We start from the raw sequence: 21098 nt of genomic DNA, 5'->3' as shown, positions 1-21098 counted from the left end.
TTTTTTCAGTGGGTGTATTGATGAAGGTGTACATTTGTTTGTTAGAGCGTTTAAGAGATACCCAGAGTGAAAATGTGTTTGCATGGGCGTAGGTTTTGTTTCAACATCGTTAAGCACACCATTTCTAGGGTCAAACACTTATTTTTCTGCATTGTGGATACTTTTTTATGCACCAATTTGTGATGGAAGTGAATTTATTTACGTAAACGGAAAAATAACATTAGGTTCCCGGTGACCCAAATATAATATAATATAATGCAGTGAGGCTTTCAGGCATTCTGTATTGATTTAGAATGTAATGTCCTACAATGATAGATAGATAGATAGATAGATAGATAGATAGATAGATAGATAGATAGATAGATAGATAGATAGATAGATAGACAGACAGACAGACAGACAGACAGACAGACAGACAGACAGACATACAGACAGACAGACAGATAGACACTTTATTGTTGGTAAAGTATACTGTAGGACTAACTTTATTATTCTTTTCCTTTGACCAGGTGGTGGGCCATCCTAAACCTGTGGTGAAATGGTACCGCAGTGGAAAGGAGGTGCAGGCCGATGGAACCAAGATCAAAGCGCAGGAGTTCAAGGGCGGTTACTACCAGCTGGTTATCACTACCGCTGTCGAGTCCGACGCCACAGTTTACCAAGTCAGAGCCACCAACCCCACAGGCTCTATCTCTACATCAGCCAACTTGGAAGTGGAAGGTAATGATAGAATTTCTTTAAATATCTTTATAACATGCTGAAAATGCATTTTTTTAAGACCTGTCCTGTATATGAAAAAAAATGTATTGACAAAATGAAAAAAAAAAGGTTATATCCAAAGTCAGGATTTTAACTCTCACATCTAGATGTTTGGTTTTTAAAGAGACGCAATTTTACACATAATTAGTTTTGGGGCGCCCTTAGCTCAGTTGGTAGGGCGTCCCCCCCCCCTTGGGCCTCGGCCAGCAGCGGACCCGTGTTCGATTCCAGCCCGCGGTCGTTCTCTGCATGTCACTCCCCTCTCTGCCCCATTTCAACTCTGTTTCTACACTATCAATAAAGCATAAAAATGCCAAAAAAAATATATATATATCTTTAAAAAAAAAATATATAGTTTGATTTTGCTAAATTTGCATATTTATTCAAACTTTTCTGGAAAAGCTGTTACTCAAAACAATCGTTGTGTGTTATCAACTGGTGAAAGTTTCATAAAGATATCTGGAAGTTAGAAAATAATTCTCCTGCAAGTGTCTTGCCTTAAAGGATCAAATCTTTAGGTGTAATTCTTTAAATAGAAATCTTAATAAATATGTAACATATATCATTTTTTCTTCCAGTTCCTGCTAAGATCCACCTGCCCAAGGATCTCCAGGGCATGGGAGCAGTCCATGGTGCCCGTGGTGACCACATCACCGTCAAAATCCCCATCACTGGAAAGCCTGAGCCAGCTATCGTTTGGCAGAAGGGTCAAGAAATCCTGTCCAACTCTGCTTATCACCAAGTCATCACCACCAGGTCTTTCACCTCCCTCGTCTTCCTGAAGGGAGTCCAGAGGAAGGATAATGGCTACTACATTATTACCGCAAAGAACAGGTTCGGAACAGACAAGCAAACCATTGAGGTGGACATTGCGGACATACCAGACCCACCAAAGGCCCTTAAGGTCAGCGACATCTCTCGCGACTCCATCACCTTGGCCTGGGAGCCTCCTGCAAATGATGGTGGAAGCGACATCATCAACTACATCGTTGAGAAGTGTCCCACCGCAGCTGACAGGTGGATCCGCGCTGGACAGACTTCGGACTGCAGCATCAACATCCTGAACATCTACGGAAAGGCCAAGTACCAGTTCCGCGTTATCGCCGAAAACAAGTTTGGCGTGAGTGCTCCTTGTGAGCCAACAGAACCGGTTACAACCAAAGAAGACAAATCTGTGACGAGGAACTACGATGAGGAAGTGGATGAGACCAGAGAGGTGACCAAGGAAGAGGCTCTGAGCTTCAAGGTGAAGGAGCTTTCCGCCAAATACAGCATCCATGAAGAACTTGCTCGCTGCCAGTTTGGTATCGTCCACCGCTGCACGGAGATCGCCACAAAGAAGACCTTCATGGCCAAGTTTATCAAGGTCAACGGAATGGACCGTGAGTTGGTCCTTAGGGAAATCGAGGCCCTCAACCTAGCAAGGCACAAGAATGTCATTTACCTGCATGAATACTTTGAGAGCATGGAAGAAATCATCTTGATCTTTGAATTCATCTCGGGAGTCGACATCTTCGAGCGTCTTGGCACCATGAACTTTGAGCTTACAGAGCAGGAGATTGTGCGCTACCTGAGACAAGTCTGCTCGGCCCTCGAGTTCATGCATAGCAAGAACTATGGCCACTTTGATATCCGCCCAGACAACATTATCTACACCACAAGGAGAAGCACCACCGTAAAGATTATTGAGATGGGCCAGACTAGGCTGCTGGTTCCAGGAGAGAACATCAGATTGCCGTTCACCACACCTGAGTACTACGCCCCTGAAGTGCACCGTTCCGACCAGGTCACAACAGCCACTGACATGTGGTCTGTTGGTGTGATGGCCTACGTTCTGCTCAGTGGCATGAATCCATTTGCAGCAGAGTCCACCACACAGATGATCGAGAACATTTCCAGCTGTGAGTATATCTTTGACAGTGAGGCATTCAAGGACATCAGCATTCAGGCCATGGACTTTGTGGACAGACTTCTTATCAAGGACAAGAAGCTCCGTATGACAGCCCACGAGGCTCTGGAGCATCCATGGCTCAAGATGAAGATTGAGCAAGTCAGCACCAAGGTCATCAGGACATTGAAACACAGAAGGTACTACCAGACTCTGGTGAAGAGGATGGATACCATTGTGTCATCATCTCGTGTGGCCTTCGGCGGCGCCTTCAAGAACCAGAGAGGAATGGGATTGGCTAAAGTGAAGATTGGAAGCGAGTACCACGGCATCCGCAGCGGTCCAGTCATGCACGCCTCAGCTGAGGAAGGTGGCCATGTCAGATTCACATGTTCCATCTGCAGCTATGACTCGAGTACAAAGGTATCATGGTACTTCGGTACTCGTCAGTTGCACGCAAGCAACAAGTATGAGATCACATACCATAACGGTTTCGCCAGTATCTACGTCAAGGACATTGAAGAGGGTGATGATGGAGTGTACAGATGCAAGGTGGTCAGTGATGAAGGAGAAGACAGTGCTTATGGCGAGCTCTTTGTGGAGACCGTGAGATGCATCAGAGAGCACTACATCAGCCGATCCATCAGGAAGATGAGGAGGAGAGTTGACAAGACTAAACTCCTGCAGAGACCTCCAGAGTTCACTTTGCCGCTCTACAATCGCTCTTCCTACATTGGGGAAGATGTGCGCTTCGGTGTCACCATCACCGTGCACCCAGAACCTCAAGTCGCGTGGCTGAAGAACGGAGAGAGAATCAAGCCAGGAGACGATGACAGAAAGTACACCTTCACCACTGATAAGGGTCTGTACCAGCTGATGATCCACAATGTGGACCTGACTGACGATGCTGAATACACCGTCATGGCCCACAACAAGTTTGGAGAAGATAGCTGCAAGGCCCGTCTTACTGTGACAGATCACCCAGTGACTGAGGACACCATGAGGCCAATGTTCAAACGTCTGTTGGCTAACGTTGACTGCGTTGAAGGACAAAGCGTCCGGTTCGATCTCAGAGTCTCAGGAATCCCAACTCCCAATCTGAAATGGGAGAAGGACGGTCATCTGCTACAGTTCGGTCATAAGGTGGTTGTCATCCAGGAGGACGTTGACTACTATGTACTGCACATCAGAGACACTCTGCTCGAGGACTCCGGTGTCTACAAGGTGACTGCAATCAACTCCTCCGGCTCCGTAAGCTGCCAGGCCACAATGACTGTGGGCCGCCTTACCTACACCAGGAGAGAGTACAAGAGTGAAGAGGAGAAATACAGACACGTACAGAAACAAATTGAGAAGACAAACAAGATGGCTATGAAGATTGCTGCCACAGAGGAGAGTGTACCTCTCAACCCCACAGCCCAGGATGCTCTGAAGTTTGCTGCAGAGATGTACAAGCCCGCAGTGAGCACCAAGAACGTCGAGGGCGAGTTCGACATCACAGTGGAGAAGTCTACGACCAAACAGCTTGAAGAGGAGAGGAGGATCTTCATGCCATATGAGATCCCCGAGGCTGTTGTTCACGATCCAAGAGCTCTGGATGAGGACAAAACTATCAAACAGTTCCAGCCCCTTTCTGAGATGAAATGGTACAAGAAGATAAGAGACTCATATGAGGTTCCAGCGAAGATGGACAGAATTGTGCAGAAGAGGCAGAGACGTATTCGCCTGTCCAGATGGGAGCAGTTCTATGTCATGCCCCTGCCCAGAATGACCGACCAGTACAGACCAAGGTGGCGTATTCCAAAGCTTTCTCTAGATGATCTGGAGACTGTCAGGCCCGCCCGCCGTTCACCCTCTCCCGAATCTGAGGTTTGCTCCATATGCAGAAGGAGATCTTTGGGAGACCTTAGCGATGAGGAGCTGATGATAGCTGACGATTACCGTTCAGTGAGGAGAACAGAGGACGAGGAGATGATGATGGAGGATGAACTGGAGCTTGGCTTTTCGGCCTCTCCTACTGGCAGCCCAGTCCGTGTGGAACGCCATGCCGCGGCGCGCGTAGAGAGAAGGCAGGAGGTCAGACACGAGGCCGTCGAAGTCAGCGAAACAAAGAAGAAACGCACCACTGTTGAGCAATTCATGAGGAGGAGAAGATCCCTGTCTCCCACATACATCGAGCTGATGCGTCCAGTGTCAGAGCTGATCAGACCGGCACGTGTCAGGACGACTGTAGAAGTAGAAGGAGAGGTTGTGAGAAGGTCCCCCACACCCGAGAGGACCCGCCCTCGCTCTCCCAGCCCCATCCGGTCTGCGGAGAGGTCATCCCTCTCTGCCTCAAGGTTTGAGCGCTCTGCCCGATTCGACATCATGTCTCGCTACGAGGCCAGAAAGGCCGCGCTGAAGTCTGAGAGGAAATACACCACAGTTAGCCAGACCCCATTCAGCCTGGACCACGCTCCCCGTGTGACCGTCAGGATGCGCTCTCATCGCATACCAATCGGCCAAGACACCAAATTCACCCTCAACATCCAATCCAAGCCGGATGCCGAGGTCAAATGGCTCCACAACGGAAATGAAATCTCTGAACACAGCGAGAAATACACCTTCGTCGACATGGGTGGTGTTCTGTCCATCACTATTCTGGACTGCCAGGAAGAGGACAGTGGCACGTACCGCTGTGTGTTATCCAACTCCAAGGGAGAGGCATCAGACTATGCCACCCTTGACGTTGCAGGCGGCGGCTACACCACCTTCTCTTCTCGCCGCAGAGATGAAGACGCTCCCAAAGGACGTGTTCCTGAAATGTCTAAAATTGACCATTATCACCACTCCCACTTCAAGGCTGGCTATTCCTCCGAGACCCACATGAAGGTGGAAGAGAGCAAGTCAAAACTAACCGAGACACACGAGGTTGTCACACGTGAAAGATTCGGTACTTCCGCAGAAAGGTACTCTTCCGCGGAGAGATATTCTTCCGCCGAGAGGTACTCTTCTGCAGAGAGGTATGATGCCTCTATCAAGTTTGCCTCTGCTGAATACCTGTCAAGTGGTTCCTCCTTCTCATCTCATTCTCATTCTCTGACCGGAAAACGCACCTCATCTGAAGCTAAGCTGAAGGCAACTTCTGCTGTTGTTGCCGAGGAGGTTTCTGTCCACAAGGAGAAGGCATCTCTTGCAGCCAAATTCCTCACCAAGCCCCAATCTGTGACAGTTGAAGAGGGAGAGACCGCGAGATTCTCCTGCGATATCGACGGGGAGCCTGCGCCTTCTGTGACATGGATGCACGAGAGCAGAAGCATCGCCTCGACTCACCGCCTCCACATCACCACGTCGCAGTACAAGTCCAGCATGGAGATCAGCTCCGTGACGTTCTCAGAAGAGGGCAGCTACACTGTGGTGATCGAAAACTCGGCCGGCAGACAGGAGGCTCACTTCACTCTCACCATCCGTAGACCAGCACCCAAAGAGGAGGTCAAGGCAGTGGTCAAATCCCCTGAGCCACCTATGAAGTCACCGGAGCCTACAGTCACATCGCCTGTGCCCTCCGTAACTTCCCCTGTCCCAAGTGTGAAGTCCCCTGAACCAATTGTAACATCACCAACACCCAGTGTGAAATCACCAGAACCAGGATTCAAGTCGCCTGTGCCTTCAGTGAAGTCACCAACCCCAACGCCCAGTCTGAAATCACCGACTCCAACTCCAAGTGTGAAATCACCGACGCCAAGCGTTAAGTCGCCAGAACCTGGCTTCAAGTCTCCAGTGCCTTCGGTTAAATCACCAACCCCAACGCCCAGTCTGAAATCACCCACTCCAACTCCGAGTGTAAAATCGCCTGAACCAGGATTCAAGTCGCCTGTGCCATCAGTGAAGTCACCAACCCCGACACCCAGTCTGAAATCACCAACTCCAACTCCAAGTGTGAAATCACCGACTCCAAGCGTTAAGTCGCCTGAACCCACGGGAATCAAATCTCCCACAGGTGTCAAGTCTCCGGAGCCCAGCGTAAAGTCACCAGAACCAAGAGGCATTAAGTCACCAACTCCAGGGGTCAAATCACCAACTCCAGGGGTCAAATCACCAGCCCCGGGTGTAAAATCCCCCGAGCCCAGAATCAAGTCACCGTTCAGGTCTCCAGAAAGAGTGAAGTCCCCGGAAGTCGTGGAACTGAAATCCACATCTCGCCGCACATCTGTCAAATCTCCCGAACCGGCAGGAATCAAATCGCCATTCGGTGTCAGATCTCCCGAACCGGCAGGAATCAAATCGCCATTCGGTGTGAAGTCCCCGGAACCAACTGGAATCAAAACCCCAAGCGGCATCAAATCACCTTTCAGAGGCTTGAAATCGCCTGAACCGGCCGGGATCAAGTCGCCTCCAAGGATGAAGTCACCTCCTCCGATCATGTCCCCAAAGAGGGTCGTATCTCCACCCACCGTCAAATCGCCAGTTCCCAAACCTCCTAAGGTTATCAGCCAAGTCACGGCCGAGGCCTTCGAGGGCTCCGTTAGGATGTCCTGTGTGTGCGAGAGCAGCGTGACCCAAGTGGTGTGGTACGTCAACGGCAGGAGGCTTTCTCAGAGCAGCCGCTTCGAGATGCACTACTCCGAGGGCTCCTGCAGCCTTCAGATCAGCGAACTGTCGGACAGCGATCAGGGAGAATACATGTGTGAGATGACTTCAGAGGGGGGAGTGTCCAAATCCACCTTCTCCTTCACGGGACAGGCGTTCCAGTCTATTCGCATGAAGGTTAAGGCCTACTGTGAGCAGCAAGTCGCACTTAAAGGTGAGCACCCACCGGCCCTCAAGTATCCAAGTGGATTTAGTCCAGCTTTAAGTACGATTAAGGTAGACTACAAGGAACTTTTTTAAATGTTTGTGAAGCATATAAAGCACATATAAAAAATAAAAATCCTAATATAAAAAAAAAAAATACATTTTGATGAAAAATTATCTTAAAAACAAAACAAAAAGCGTGGCACTAGAATCAACGAAAACTCAAAGTTCCTTCTAGTCACTGAAAATAATTTGTGTCATCATAAGCATTCACTTTGAAGTAATTGTAATGACATACTGTATACTGTGTGTTAACCACTTCCATCTCCCCACTATCCAGGATCAATGACTATGGCACAAAAAGAATCTGCTTCGTCGATGGCCTCGTCCATGATGATGAAGAAAGAGTCTTCCTCTTCCTCCTTCTCCTCCTCTTCCTCCTCTTCCCTCGCTCAGCAGGCGATGATGTCATCTTCATCAGCTCAGCAGGCGATGATGTCATCTTCCTCAGCTCAGCAGGCGAGTTCACACTAACAAGACACTGTTATATATATATTAGGGGCAACTGTGGCTCAGGTTGGCGGTTCGATCCCCGCCCGGCCACCTGTGTCATGGTTGTTGTGTCCTTGGGCAAGACACTTCACCCACCTTGCCTCATGTCAATGTGTATGGTTGCTGTATGTTTGAGGTGGTGGTCGGAGGGGCCGTAGGCGCTGAATGGCAGCCACGCTTCCGTCAGTCTGCCCCAGGGCAGCTGTGGCTACTATGGTAGTTTACCACCACCGGTATGACTGTGTGTGAATGAATGGAACCTGGAACCATGTAAAGCGTCTTTGAGTGCCTTGAAAAGCGCTATATAAATCCAATCCATTATTATTATTATTATTAGTGCTGTCAGTTAAACGTGTTATTAACGGCTTTAATGTTTTTATTGCACGATTAACGCTCTTTTTGGCCTAGCTAACGTTGTAGTTTTTTCACATGCTGTTGCAACAACAAGTAATGTTAGAAACACTACAACACCACAAACTATATGTAGCACGCAGTTAAGTTACTGTTAATTCAAACCGAACATTTCCTACAGTGTAACTTCACATTAAAATCATTTAACTGGCAAAAAGGCTAAACATCAAGTTAATTTTGACTTTTATTTTGAAGCAGAACCAAAAAAAATATGAATATCTTGAATTTTGAATCTCATCCTCTTTCCTGATTGGTTCAACAGGCTATGATGTCATCCATGATGGAGTCGAGCTCCATGAGCAGCATGGCGGCTGAGATGAAGTTTGAGACCATGTCCATGTCCAGTATGTCTTCAGTCACGTCTGAGGCGTTCTCCTCTATGAGCTCCAGCGCTCTGACTCACGGGATGTCCTCACAGCTCGAGGGCTCCACATTCAGATCTATCGGTGAGAAAAAGAGAGTGTGTGTGTGTGTGTGTGTCAAGGTTTCTAAAGACATTGTTTAAGGTAACTTAACTTAACATAACTTAAGGTAAATGTTAGAGTTTGTGTATTTTTAAAGGTGAAGTCAGTGATTCTGGAGAATGCTTGTTGTCAAATCCACTTTTTTGTTAATGCATTTAAAAAAATTATTTCCGTTATTTAACCGTGTATAAACTCATTGAGATAAAAATCTATTTTCCAAGACTGACTTGGCCATAGCCCATTTAAAACTAATTGACAGACATCACATCACAAAAATAAATATCACAGTATATCTATTTTTTGTAGCACAGCCCTTCTGACCACCTTGTTACTTGTCATTTCTTCCAGGATGTGCTCCCAAGATCGAGGCTCTCCCCGAAGACATCAGCATCGAACCGGGCAAAATCCTGACGGTGACGTGCGCCTTCTCCGGAGAGGCCAAGCACATCGAGTGGACCCGCAGCGGTCGCACCATTCAGACCACCGCCGGCGGACGCTTCCACATCGAAAACCACGAAGACCTGACCACCCTCATCATCACCGGAGTGAAGGAGGAAGACGCTGGAACATACACCCTCAAACTGTCCAACGAACTCGGATCTGACACCGCGACTGTTCACATTAGCATTCGATCAGCGTAAACAAAGAAAAAACTTAAAGACAAAAAACGAAGAAAAAAAAAACGACTAAACATATCTCCTCATTCTTCCCCCCGATTCCCTTTACTTCCATGCCTTTTTATTTATTAATTTAAAAGCGAAATAATCTACTTGATACTTGATAAAGACCCGGATTTCTGTTCTTGTAAATATGAACTATTTTTGTACCAATCTTGACATTAATTTATGCCAAACTACTAGACTACTAAAAAGGTCTGAAGTTGTTATAAAATGTGCCATATTGGATAACTATGACTTAGGATTTTTTAAATCCATTTTTCTGTGACATGTACATAATGTATATAGCCGAAATGAACGGTTATGGGAAATGTATGCGATTGTTATTTATGACAATAATATTGAAACTGAAACTAAATGAAACTAATGTAGTTAAGCAGGAGAAAGTTTTCCACACGGGAGCGAATACTCTGCGAAACTAAGAAACTAAATCAATGTGCCTCAACGAAATGTTGAAGTCTTAAGATTGCCTCAACAGGTAGAGAGGCTCCCTGTTGACGTTTACTCAATCCAAGACAAACTATTTAAAGCATTGCTATAGGAGAGAGAGAGATAGCTTTGTGTTTGCTAAGTAACAAGTACTAGAGCGTGAGATCCTGAGTGCTGTTTGCATAATACCCTCATGTAAGCAGGACGACTGGACCTCGCGCTCTTGACGGAAGATGTCATACCGCCATTTTAAATGACAACGCTTCATAGTGCGACGGCCTGCACTTCCTGAGCGAAAATGTTTTTATTTTGTTTTATTCTTTTGTGCCCTGCTTCTGGCAAACGACCACTGTCACTGGCTCTTCAGTCGTAACATCAAAACTGGCAAATCACGATATTATGAAAAAAAAAAAATTTGAAGAGTCCGTGAGGTGCTTGTTTTTGCAGAGGCAGGGCTGTCTCTTGGAGGTCTGCAGTGTGCTTGTGTGTTTAGATTTTAGGAAAATGTCAGTCAAGCTGGGCGCCGCCAACTGTGCAAAAAAAATCGCAGCCGAAATCCACCCACCGCTGCTTTCAGAGATGGCGACGAAAGAAAAAAAAAAAAGAAACGCGTGTTCGCCACGTGAAGCCCCAGCGATTTGGTTTGATTGAAGTTAGAGTTGTAGCATTGACTATTTTTGCAGCCTCCTCGAGTTTTTCTCCAATTATTGATTTTAATAAAGCATGATTATCAGCACTACAAGACGTCTCTGATGTGGTTATTTGTGTCCTTTTCTTCTGTGTGCTTCTGTTTCTAAAGGGAAATGAGTTGAACGTGATATACATTTAGCTTTTGTTCATGGTAAACTTAATTTCCAGGGTGACATGCTTTTGTTCAGTTTATATCTAATAGAGCAGTTCAAGTAGCTTTCATTTGACATTTTACAAGAAGCTAGTTACTATAGATGACATCATCCACCACTGCCTCAAGTCTTTCCACAATATCAAGTGATGAGGTGAAGATGTATTTAGTTATTTATTCTATAGTACTTCTTCTTCTTGGTCTTCCAACAGGTGCATTTCCCCAGGACGCCCACTGTATATAAAAACGTGTAAGGCCGTTAAGTTTGTCTGTTCTGGGCTACTGTAGAAACATGGCGGTGCAACATGGCGGCCTCAACGCCTCCCGCTCCTATGTAGATATAAAAGGCTCATTCTAAGGAAATAAAATAAACAAGTTTTATTTTCAATCAATTATACACTAATTAAAAGAAACTTATCAGTATTGTATTCCAATTCTAAAAAGTCTGTACTGAAGAATTCCATTAAAATTCTACACACTGCACCTTTAATGCAGATAATAGAGCAGGAAACATTTGGTCATTTATTATAAGACGACTGAATAAAAACAGACACACTGGAGCATTTTACACTTTATTCAAATATGAACTCGAGTTTGTGATATTTTTATATTTTTTCCTGCTACATGGATTCACAACATGTCGGAATGGAACTCCACCAAGTTATTTATTGTATATAATCTGTAGGATTGTACAACATGCTAAACAGTATGAATAGTCTAGGAGCTGGCTTACATACAGCTCCAGAAAAAAATGAAGAGACCAGTCTGGATTTTTCTCAAATCTTCATCTCTACATTACTTAAAAATGCTCTTAATGACCAAAAATGCATTGGAATTTGGTAGAAATGCTGTCAGTAGTTTGTAGAATAAAACCAAAATGTTCATTCTACTCAAAACATATGCCTATAAATAGTAAAACGAGAGACACTGAACATTTGGAGTGGTCTCTTAATTTTTTCCAGAGCTGTATATGCGCTTATATTCAGTAGAGAATATCTCAACTATACTAGGCTTGTATATTATGACCCCGACGAATAGTATGGGATGGGGATGTGTGCCAAAAATCTCTGTCAAGAAGCCCGAAAATGACCAAATAAGTGATGATGGATAAATTGGTAAATAATTTTTTTTCCCCTTCAAAAATATCATGTTTTTTTTTTTGGCATTTTTCAAGCTTTATTAGACGGTACAGAGTTGAAATGGGGAGACAGAGAGAGAGAGAGAGAGAGAGAGAGAGAGAGAGGGGGGGGATAACCTGCAGTTAAGGTCCACGGGTCGGATTTGAACCCGCGACCACTGCCACGTGGTATTTTTTGTATTATACTTTTTTTTCCTTTTTTTTTTGACTGTTAAATTGGTCTGTTTCTTGCCATTTTTCTTCTAAAATATAAAATTAGAATTTTTAAAACCCTAAATAAACTAAATTAAGTGCATACTATGGATATTAAAGCCAGCTCCCAGACTAAAAAGGGATGTGATCTTAAGAGGGTTTTCTGAATACAACACAAACAGTTTTGGTAATTGGTCCGATATGAAAGTATACAATGAGTAGTAATGTATTTACACTGCTGCAAAACTGTCACACAGAAATACACAGAGATAAACAAAACACACACACACACACACACACACACACACACACACACACACACACACACACACGCACACACACATTCAACAACATGTTAGGTCCAAGAATATTCAGGAACCGGACGACAAACAGCGGGGAGGGGGGGGGGGGGGGGATTTTGAATATTTACTTTTTTTTATCTACAATATACAACGTTTATCCAAAAGGCTAAACGAGGTTAAATCTGTTTTTAATCCTAAATGTTTTAATACAGATGACATGTAGATGACATATAGTAGATCCTGTGTATTAAACTATATGATAATGCATAAAGTACAGTAGGCTAAATTACGTTTAAAGGGATAGCATTTTCAGGTTAGCATTTTCAGTTCATTGTTAGCTTCCTCACACATACTTTTCGTCTGTTTTCAGAGGCTAAATTATGTCCAGATTCCCGACTAACATGGTTTTAGAGCAGGTTTGACTTTTTTTGTGTGAAGCATCAAAGGTTAACAAACAGTTCTTAAGTTGTTTTCACTGCGGCAATAGCTTCAAACCAATGTTGTTTTGATTTAAATAATTTAGCTTAACAGTGTTATACCAATATTCCCAGGGCTTAATGTTCACAGATGTCTATGGCACCAAATGGGCCGTTTTTATTAATGTCATATTTGTTTTAGTTGCTAAAACACAGTTGTAAAGTCAACAACACGGACTTGATAATCATGATACATTTGTTAACTTTACCTGATGAAAAAAAATGTATGTCACTGTGTCTTTAAATATTTTATCTTTCCAGTCCATCTGCTGCTACTAGGAAACTTAGCTAGCAACAAACATTTCACTGCCGACATGTGGTGGAATTTCTCAAAGGTAAGACTAGTTTTTGAACATTGATACACTCCCCAATAAAACACAGATACTTTGAAAACCAAATGTTTTCTGTTTTAAAAAACGAAAAGTTAGCATTATGGAACTAGCATGCAGTTATAGCCTTCTGGTTGTAGCATTTGTTAGCTTACTAAACCATTTTAACTGTCTAAGTAATATCTATACTTAGCCCTGGTTAGCTCAGTTAGATTTAAGCTAGTTCACACACACAAACACACACACATGCTTTCAGAAATGACATGATAAAACAAATAATTGTCAGGGCACATCCGTATATACACATTAGCAAATCTAAAAACAGTACAAACGGTAGAAAATACAAAAATAACAAAAGAGGATTACGTCGTAGAAGGCATTTTTAAAATACGATAAAACGGTACTGATGGTTTGATCATGTTTACGTTGGTGAACGAAGAATATATAGGAATGAAGAACTCATTTCGGACATTTTAAAAATTTAGGACAATGAAGAAAAATAAAAATAAAATCCAGATGTCAACTTTTTAACTTTTAGCATTTGTGAAAAAGAACACGGCCAAATATCGAGAGAAATATAATTCAATCGACAGTCGCTTTTTGTTGAATAGCGACGATATTTTTTATTTTTATTATCTCAACACTTTCACACCAAACTCCATTCAAAATATCTGACTTTTTGTAAATGTAATACTACAACTACTTCTACTATAGGCTATGCATTTACCTTTGAACTAATAATGTAAAAAGTATATAAATGTCTCATAGATTAAGCAGCATAACTTGTTTGGATTTCAAGGTGCTACGAGGAACTTTTTAATATTTCTGAAACAGTCTCATTTTTCCTCTGATGATCATAAATTACATGTAACAGCAAACGAGACCATCCGTGCAAAGAATTATATTTTTATATAGTTTTTCTTAATGCCTTTGTCATGGGGTATACGCTCACCCAGGAACAACAGCTGGCGTGGTAAAAACACTACCGCTTTTGTCCAAAGGGGGGCGCTAGAATTAACAAAAACTTTGAAAGTTCCTCATAGCACCTTTTTAATTCAAATATAAAATAATATTCTTTCGGCCTCTACAACACCTGATGGATGGAAAGCAGGTTTGGGCCAGTTTATAATGTGGATATATATGTTAAATAAAGTGCTGTGGATTATTTATACGCTATTAATTAAAATACTGGTAGTCAATGGGACTTGTTAATACACCGCAAGGTTCTCGATATTTTTAGCACAGGCTACTTGCTCCATTAGCTACCAGTGTTTGAGCTAAGCTAACCCGGATGAGCGACCAATGCCTCTAACTTCATAAAAAAAGATGCATGCACAGTTACAGGGAAGGTTTCTGTCGCCTTATATTGATCCGGAGAGTGAGGCAATGCGCCAGCCAAAAATGTTAAATGTAATGTAATGTTTAATAGCGCCTACACAATCTGTGTTTGGGCTGCCATTGTAATGATATGTTTTATATTTGTAGGACTTCTGTTTTTATTATTATCATTTTAGCCTATTCTTGATTATCTTTTTCTGTGGTCAAGTTACGGGCTGTAGGGCAACGATATATATTTTTTTTTTTATGTACGCAATTTGATTGTTGTGACTTTTTGATTGTTGGGGAATGATATATTTTTTTATTTTATGAACGCAAATATATAAGAAAATGACAAATAGATGAATTTGTTAATCTTGGCATTGAAAACCCAACTGACTGTGCATGGATTGGTGATTGACACAACACAACATGTAAAATAAGACAGCTTTGGAGTTGTTCAAAAGGCCTATTTTCGTCCATTGGTTAAAATCTGTCCATTTTCTGCAAACGTTCTGCAAACACAAGAGAGCTTTTCCAGCCTGTGTGAGTGTTGTTAAGTTACCTGAGGGAGATTGTCCATGGCCTAGGTTTCCCAGGTAGATTCATGCTGGGTTTACACTAGAGGACTTTTAAAAGACTTTGAAAAGGGCTGAAGACTGACACCCTCCCTGCGTTCCAATCCCCATACTTCCCTACTATTTAAGTACGCCAGAAAAAGATTTAGGATGTCCCAATACATGCACGTCAATTGTAGTATGCTGAAAATACATAAATGCCCCACTAACTCCAATAGCATTTTGGAGTATTTGTCTTTATTCTTGACATTCCTCGACATAATGAAAAATAAAATCTTTTTTATCTGATTTTTTTTCCTCTCCTGTCTGTGGCCCTAAAACTCTTCTGTACTTTAGTATGTAGTGTAGTAAAAAGACTAAAACTCTTCTGTACTTTAGTATGTAGTGTAGTAAAAAGACTAAAACTCTTCTGTACTTTAGTATGTAGTGTAGTAAAAAGAAAGAGTATGTGATTTGGAACACAGTGCCTCTCACATCTAAAGACAATCAGCTCACACCTGAAGACAATTAGTCATTAGTTCTCTGAGTTCTCAGTCACAGAATGAGATTTTGAAAAGACAGGGGGTCTCATATTCAAAGACCACAACTAGATTTCTTTTTGAGATAAATATTATTTCCAATCCTTTCTACTGGGGATTAAAAGTGATTTCTGTCAAATAAAAAGTAATTTTTTTAGCAGGTAAAACGGACCTGGTGTTAAGGAAATGTTAACAACCTTATGCCCTTATCACGTAACGTAAATTGTCTGCGACTGTCAACTCGTGTGAAAAGTCGTGCAGTGTAAACCCAGCATAATTTGTGGATTATTTCTGCTTTCATTTCTTCATTATATCTCCAAACGTTTTTCCTTTTCGACTTTCTCTGTGCTTTCAGTTTTCAAATGGCCTCCATGGTCTCAGCAGACCTCACAAGGCAGTTGAGACTACTTCGTAAAAGAAAGTGCAAAATTAGAAGAATTAAGATTAAGATCCTCCGACAGACAGTAATGTTGTCAATCTGTTGCTAAATCTGAGCTAAAATACTCGGGGGACTTTGAAGGTGCTACAAGGAACTTTGAAATATTTCTGAAACAGTCTAATTTTTACTCTGATGATCATAAATGACATGTAACAGCAAATAAGACCTTCAGTGCAAATAATGCTATTTTTATATAGTTTTTCTACAGCATTTGTCCAAAGAGATGGCAAGAAATAACACAAACTGAAAGTTCCTTGGAGCACCTTTTTAAGCAGCAACGTTAGAGGGAAGGCTATGGCGTCCGGGAAATACTCAAACGGGTTGCCGTAGTTGTGAAATAAAATTTTACTTACCAACGAACATTTTGGCTACAATTTCTCTTAAAATGGCCCGAGAGTTTAAGACATTTTCTTTAGAAGACTAGTTATTGTCAAATGAGGAATTTGAATTACTGTACGAACTGAAGATATCCAAGTATTTAGATTTGCCTTCAGCGTAAAGAAAATATTCATTCCTGCATTGTACACAGACAGACTATGACAAAAGAGATGATGTAAATTCACGAATGCCAAAAGTTGTTTGTGGCCGCCGTAGCCAACTTAACCATCGCTGCTTAAAGTCCCTACTGACAACAGTCGGAGGCATCATGAGCTGAATGCATAGCTAGAGTAAAGGTATAAAGCAAAGATCACCTTCAAATCAGTTAAAAAAAACGCTATACAAAAACACAAAAAAGGCAAAGAAATATCCTAGATAAATGTCACTGTTACTATTATAATTGCACAAGGTGTCCTTTTATATGGTTAATTAGTTCCCTAAATAACACTAGCTTTGCTTAAAGTGCTTTTAAAAGATATGACTTCTGACTTGATCCATCCTTTCTGGTCACTTTCCTCAGCCTTCCCTTGGCCCAGCTGTCCTGTAAATCCTAACCCTACATTTTACTAGTAATGTCACACTAGTAAAATGTAGGGTTAGACAGTGAGACCATAAAACACTCTTTCTGACTTTTCTCAGGCTTGGATGAACCGATTTCAAAAATGTTTGCAAATTTACAATACATAGGATCTCAGAGTTCAATACACCTTCATATTCCCACCGCTGAAGTAGGTCTTTAACTAGCCAGTGAAGTCTTAAAGTCGTTGTTGCAGGAGCCCAAATATAAATATCTTATCAACTAAACAAGATTTTTAAAGTCTTGGTCAATTTCAGTCCTTGGGTTAGATCAATGCCTGGCCCTAGCGCTTACTTCGATTTCCCTTTTTAAGACCTATATTCCAAAGCAACTGGCCACATCCAGTAGCCTCAAGACTAGCCACAACAGAAGCCTTCTAGAAGTAATAGGATCCCCTCAATTAGGATCAACCACAAATGGGTTCATGACCTCAATGTGTTATCATTTTGTTATTTTCCTCTCTACCCTAGCATCTTCCACCATCACTCAAGAAGACGCCCTACCACTAATCATTGACTGTATCTATTAACCAGTGTTTGAACCCCTGGGACCCCAAAAGTTTACTAAATGTCTAGTTTAGTTAACTTCCTTCCAACAGAAGTTTTTGATCTACAGTTCAGTGGTGTTACTTAGGAGATGATCTTCTAGGGCCATGTAAGGATTGGGACGAAGCTGTCAGAACAACAGCTAATCATTTAGATGTTAGGGAATCCAATAACTTCACTAGCAACTCAAATATATTTTGATCATCATGGGCATTTTTTTTGCTACTCGGGCAGGGTTTGGGTTGAAAAGTCAAATGGTCACAAGATGGAGTCAATCGGCAAAAATGCTTCAAAAAGTGTCGCATATGGTTCTTTTTGACCCTAATAAAAAAATTAAACGAAAAATAAAGTGTCCAGTTGTATAAAGAAATGTAGATTTTCCCAAAACAGTTTGCTGTAGTCTTGTGTTTGATTTCCGGTTCCGGGACTTCTGTCAACAAAAGGCTTGGGAGAAAGGGAGCTTTTTATCTGGGCCATTTTGTTTGCCTTTGATTTAACATCAGGTTCAAATCTCCATTTCCAACAACAAAAGAGAAGGAAGACAAAAGTAGGTGGAAAAAAAGAAAATAATCCAATCTCCTTTAGGATAAGAACTTTCTCAATTTCAAAGCTATAGTGCCTAACTTATATCGCCCCCAATGAGGAATTTTGAGTACAACAACACTGTCGGTGCATCTACATGAGGTAAAGCCTTCAGTGATTTTATACCTTCTGCTGTACGTCCAGGTTTTTTCTTAGCAGTAGAACCAAAAACTGAAACATTTCTTGGGATTTTTCTGAGCTCCTGCGCCAGTGTCAGGGGGGGGACACCAGTTTGTAAACGCTGCCATACTGAGAAATACTGAGAGTTTTGTGGAGCTGATGTAGGCTTAATCAACTTTGTGTCAACTCATTTTGGCGATGGCTTGTCATTAATTTATAGGTAAAAGTTACGCACTATAGCTTTAACTTTCAGGCGGCAACTTTAAAAGCTGGTCATTCCATCGGGCTCGGACGTAGTGGTTGCCGTGCCCCCACCACCGACCAAGAACACAGCCATACTGGATTTTGATTGGTTGATTTTGGGAATGCCGAAGCCTCCTGTTGCTCTCTGAAGACCAGAGGAGAAGTAGGCGGGGTTACTGCTGCTACTGGTGGTGGTAAAGGCAAAGTCTGGGTCGAGGGCCGTATCCGTAGTAACCACCAGCGAGGCAGGACGCCATTTCTTGACGGTGTACGGGGTCTTCACGCGGCGTTTTATCTTCTCTCCTGAAACACTCTGAGGGTCGGTGTCTGTCAGAGGAACTCCCTCTATAGGAAAGAAGATGGAAGGACATATTAGAAAACTGTTTGGTTAATTTATACCTTAAAGTAGCTACGAAGAACTTTTATATATTTCTGAAACAGTCTCATTTTTCCTCTGATGATCATAAATTACATGTAACAGCAAACGAGACCATCAGTGCAACGAATGCTATTTTTATATAGTTTTTTCTTAATGCCTTTGTCATGGGTATACGCTCACCCAGGAACAACAGCTGGCATGGTAAAAACACTACCGCTTTTCGTCCAAAAGGGCCGCTAGAATTAACACAAACTAAAAGTTCCTCGGGGCACCCGTTAAGAGAAAAAATAGCAGATGTACGAGTCTGATTGGTGTCATAACCATATTGTTTTTTATAATTCTATGCCACTAAAGGGGAACTTGAGAAATGAGGTATAGCATTTCGACATCTCTGAATGCATCATTTGACATTTTGCACCACCCCCTGTTCTGATAATTTCTCTCACTCACTCACTCACTCACTCACTCACTCACTCACTCACTCACTCACTCACTCACTCACTCACTCACTCACTCACTCACTCACTCACCTGGGGAGATGCAGGGTGAGGAAAGGTCCAGTGAACAGGGGCGATCGGGCCTTTTGGCTTTAGTCGGTCCCATCTTCGGTCGCAGGAAACTTGCAATTTCTTGGGCTTTAATTTCTTGATCTTGAGTATCCAAAACTTCAATTTCTAAAGGCTTTGTAGTTGGAATCACAACTTCATTTTCTCGATCTGAAGTTGCCGAATTTAGGGTTTGAATTTCTTGAGCTAGTTTTAAGCTTTCTAAAACTTGCTCTTCTGAAGTGGAATCTCGTTCTCTTCGGCTTGGGACCGTTGTGTTGATAGTATTCTGGACCTGATGACTCTCTGGACTTATAGTACATTGAGACGTCAATTCAGGTTTTGCATAAAGAACATTTTGGACATTTTGGGGGCCTGCATTTGAACCCTGGTTTAGGGAATTGGTCAGGGCTGCTGGGGAATAATCGATTTTAACTCTACCTACTTCTGAACCAATAACTGAATTCCCTGGATTTGTATCTGTATCATTAGCAGGACCTTCACTCTTTCTTTTCTTGATTCTTTCTTGATTTTCGCTCATCTGACTTGCTTGGTGTGACTCAGGTTTTGGACTGTTGACACCCTGATTCTGACTAAGATCTAGACCAATATTTGATCGCGGTTCATTTTCTAGACCCTGTATCTTGATGTGTGGTCCCAAAGCGGTCCTATTGTTGTTGTTATTGGAGTTAGAGCCTCTTCCAGACAGCATGTTTGGTATGCTCTCATCAGGAGGCTGTTCTCTCATCAACAGAGGAGCATTCTCATCAGGACTCGGGTTGAGAAGGTTTATACGAATCTCTTCTGTTCCTCCGATCCTCAGGGTTGGTAAAGGAGCTGGAAAAGTTAGGAAAAAGCTTGATTTAAAATATTGTGTTTTCAAGGTTTGAAATGTGCTTAAAATCTGAACAACATCAGAAGAAAATGCTGGATTTTTTGTTGGGCGCTCCGGTGGTGTAGTGGATAGAGCGTGTGCCATATTGGCTCTGGCCTTCATTGCAGTGGTCACGGGTTCAAATCCGACCCGTGGACCTTTACTGCAGGTCATCCCCCCTCTCTCTCTCTCTGTCTCCCCATTTCAACTCTGTACTAATAAAGTTTGAAAATGCCAAAAAATCTAAAAGAAAACTTCTCTGACACACCCACAATTACATAGTGCACCTTTAAGAAAGCTTTACAAACCTTCCATTTTGTCCTCCTCTTCCAGTTGAGGTCCGGCCGGATTAATTCGACCAATCACACTGTTCGTTACTAACGTTGGAACTCCCGAACTGTAACCATGAGCGACCACTGTTAGCGGTTGGACTGGTCTGTTCATAGTAACCACACTGCCTCTAGTGCTTGTGTTATTGTGTGTCACCGTGGTAACCATGTGGGGCTCAACAGCTGTTGCGACTGTTACTGTGTTCATTTTAGCAACACCTGTTTCCACCTGCAAATACAGAAAGTTATGGATTATTGATGGAATTAACATTACAATTCTGTTATAATCTTCTGCCTCAGACTTTCGAATCCCTTTGGGAGAATTTACAGAAGCTACGGTGGCCTTCAAGGACAAGAAGCTATAGTTACTAAAGATGGCATCATCCACCACTGCCTCAAGTCTTTCCACAATATCAAGTGATGAGGTGAAGATGTATTTAGTT

The 21098-nt window shown here is 42.5% G+C and overlaps 2 protein-coding genes across 2 annotated transcripts in view; one reads left to right on the top strand and one right to left on the bottom strand.

The window, feature by feature from the left end:
- The window catches only part of ttn.2 (titin, tandem duplicate 2), a 312546-nt gene extending 301857 nt beyond the window's left edge, over positions 1-10689 (top strand). The window contains exons 282-286 of the mRNA XM_080038538.1: positions 510-720; positions 1338-7430; positions 7761-7939; positions 8646-8829; positions 9196-10689. Coding sequence (XP_079894664.1) covers positions 510-720; positions 1338-7430; positions 7761-7939; positions 8646-8829; positions 9196-9488 — 6960 coding nt within the window. The 3' untranslated portion in view covers positions 9489-10689. The remainder of the gene's footprint in view (positions 1-509; positions 721-1337; positions 7431-7760; positions 7940-8645; positions 8830-9195) is intronic.
- A 7858-nt stretch (positions 10690-18547) lies between these two features.
- LOC307258871 (bone morphogenetic protein receptor type-2-like) overlaps positions 18548-21098 on the bottom strand; it is a gene marked incomplete at both ends in the record, with an annotated part of 23451 nt that continues 20900 nt past the window's right edge. The window contains 3 exons of the mRNA XM_080038537.1: positions 18548-18873; positions 19999-20289; positions 20635-20884. Coding sequence (XP_079894663.1) covers positions 18548-18873; positions 19999-20289; positions 20635-20884 — 867 coding nt within the window. The remainder of the gene's footprint in view (positions 18874-19998; positions 20290-20634; positions 20885-21098) is intronic.

Source organism: Ammodytes marinus (assembly GCF_949987685.1).
Source record: "Ammodytes marinus genome assembly, chromosome: 12".
In the NCBI taxonomy this organism is placed as follows: domain Eukaryota; kingdom Metazoa; phylum Chordata; class Actinopteri; order Uranoscopiformes; family Ammodytidae; genus Ammodytes; species Ammodytes marinus.
Note: the sequence above shows the minus strand (reverse complement) of the source record. Positions and strands in the feature narration are given on the sequence as shown.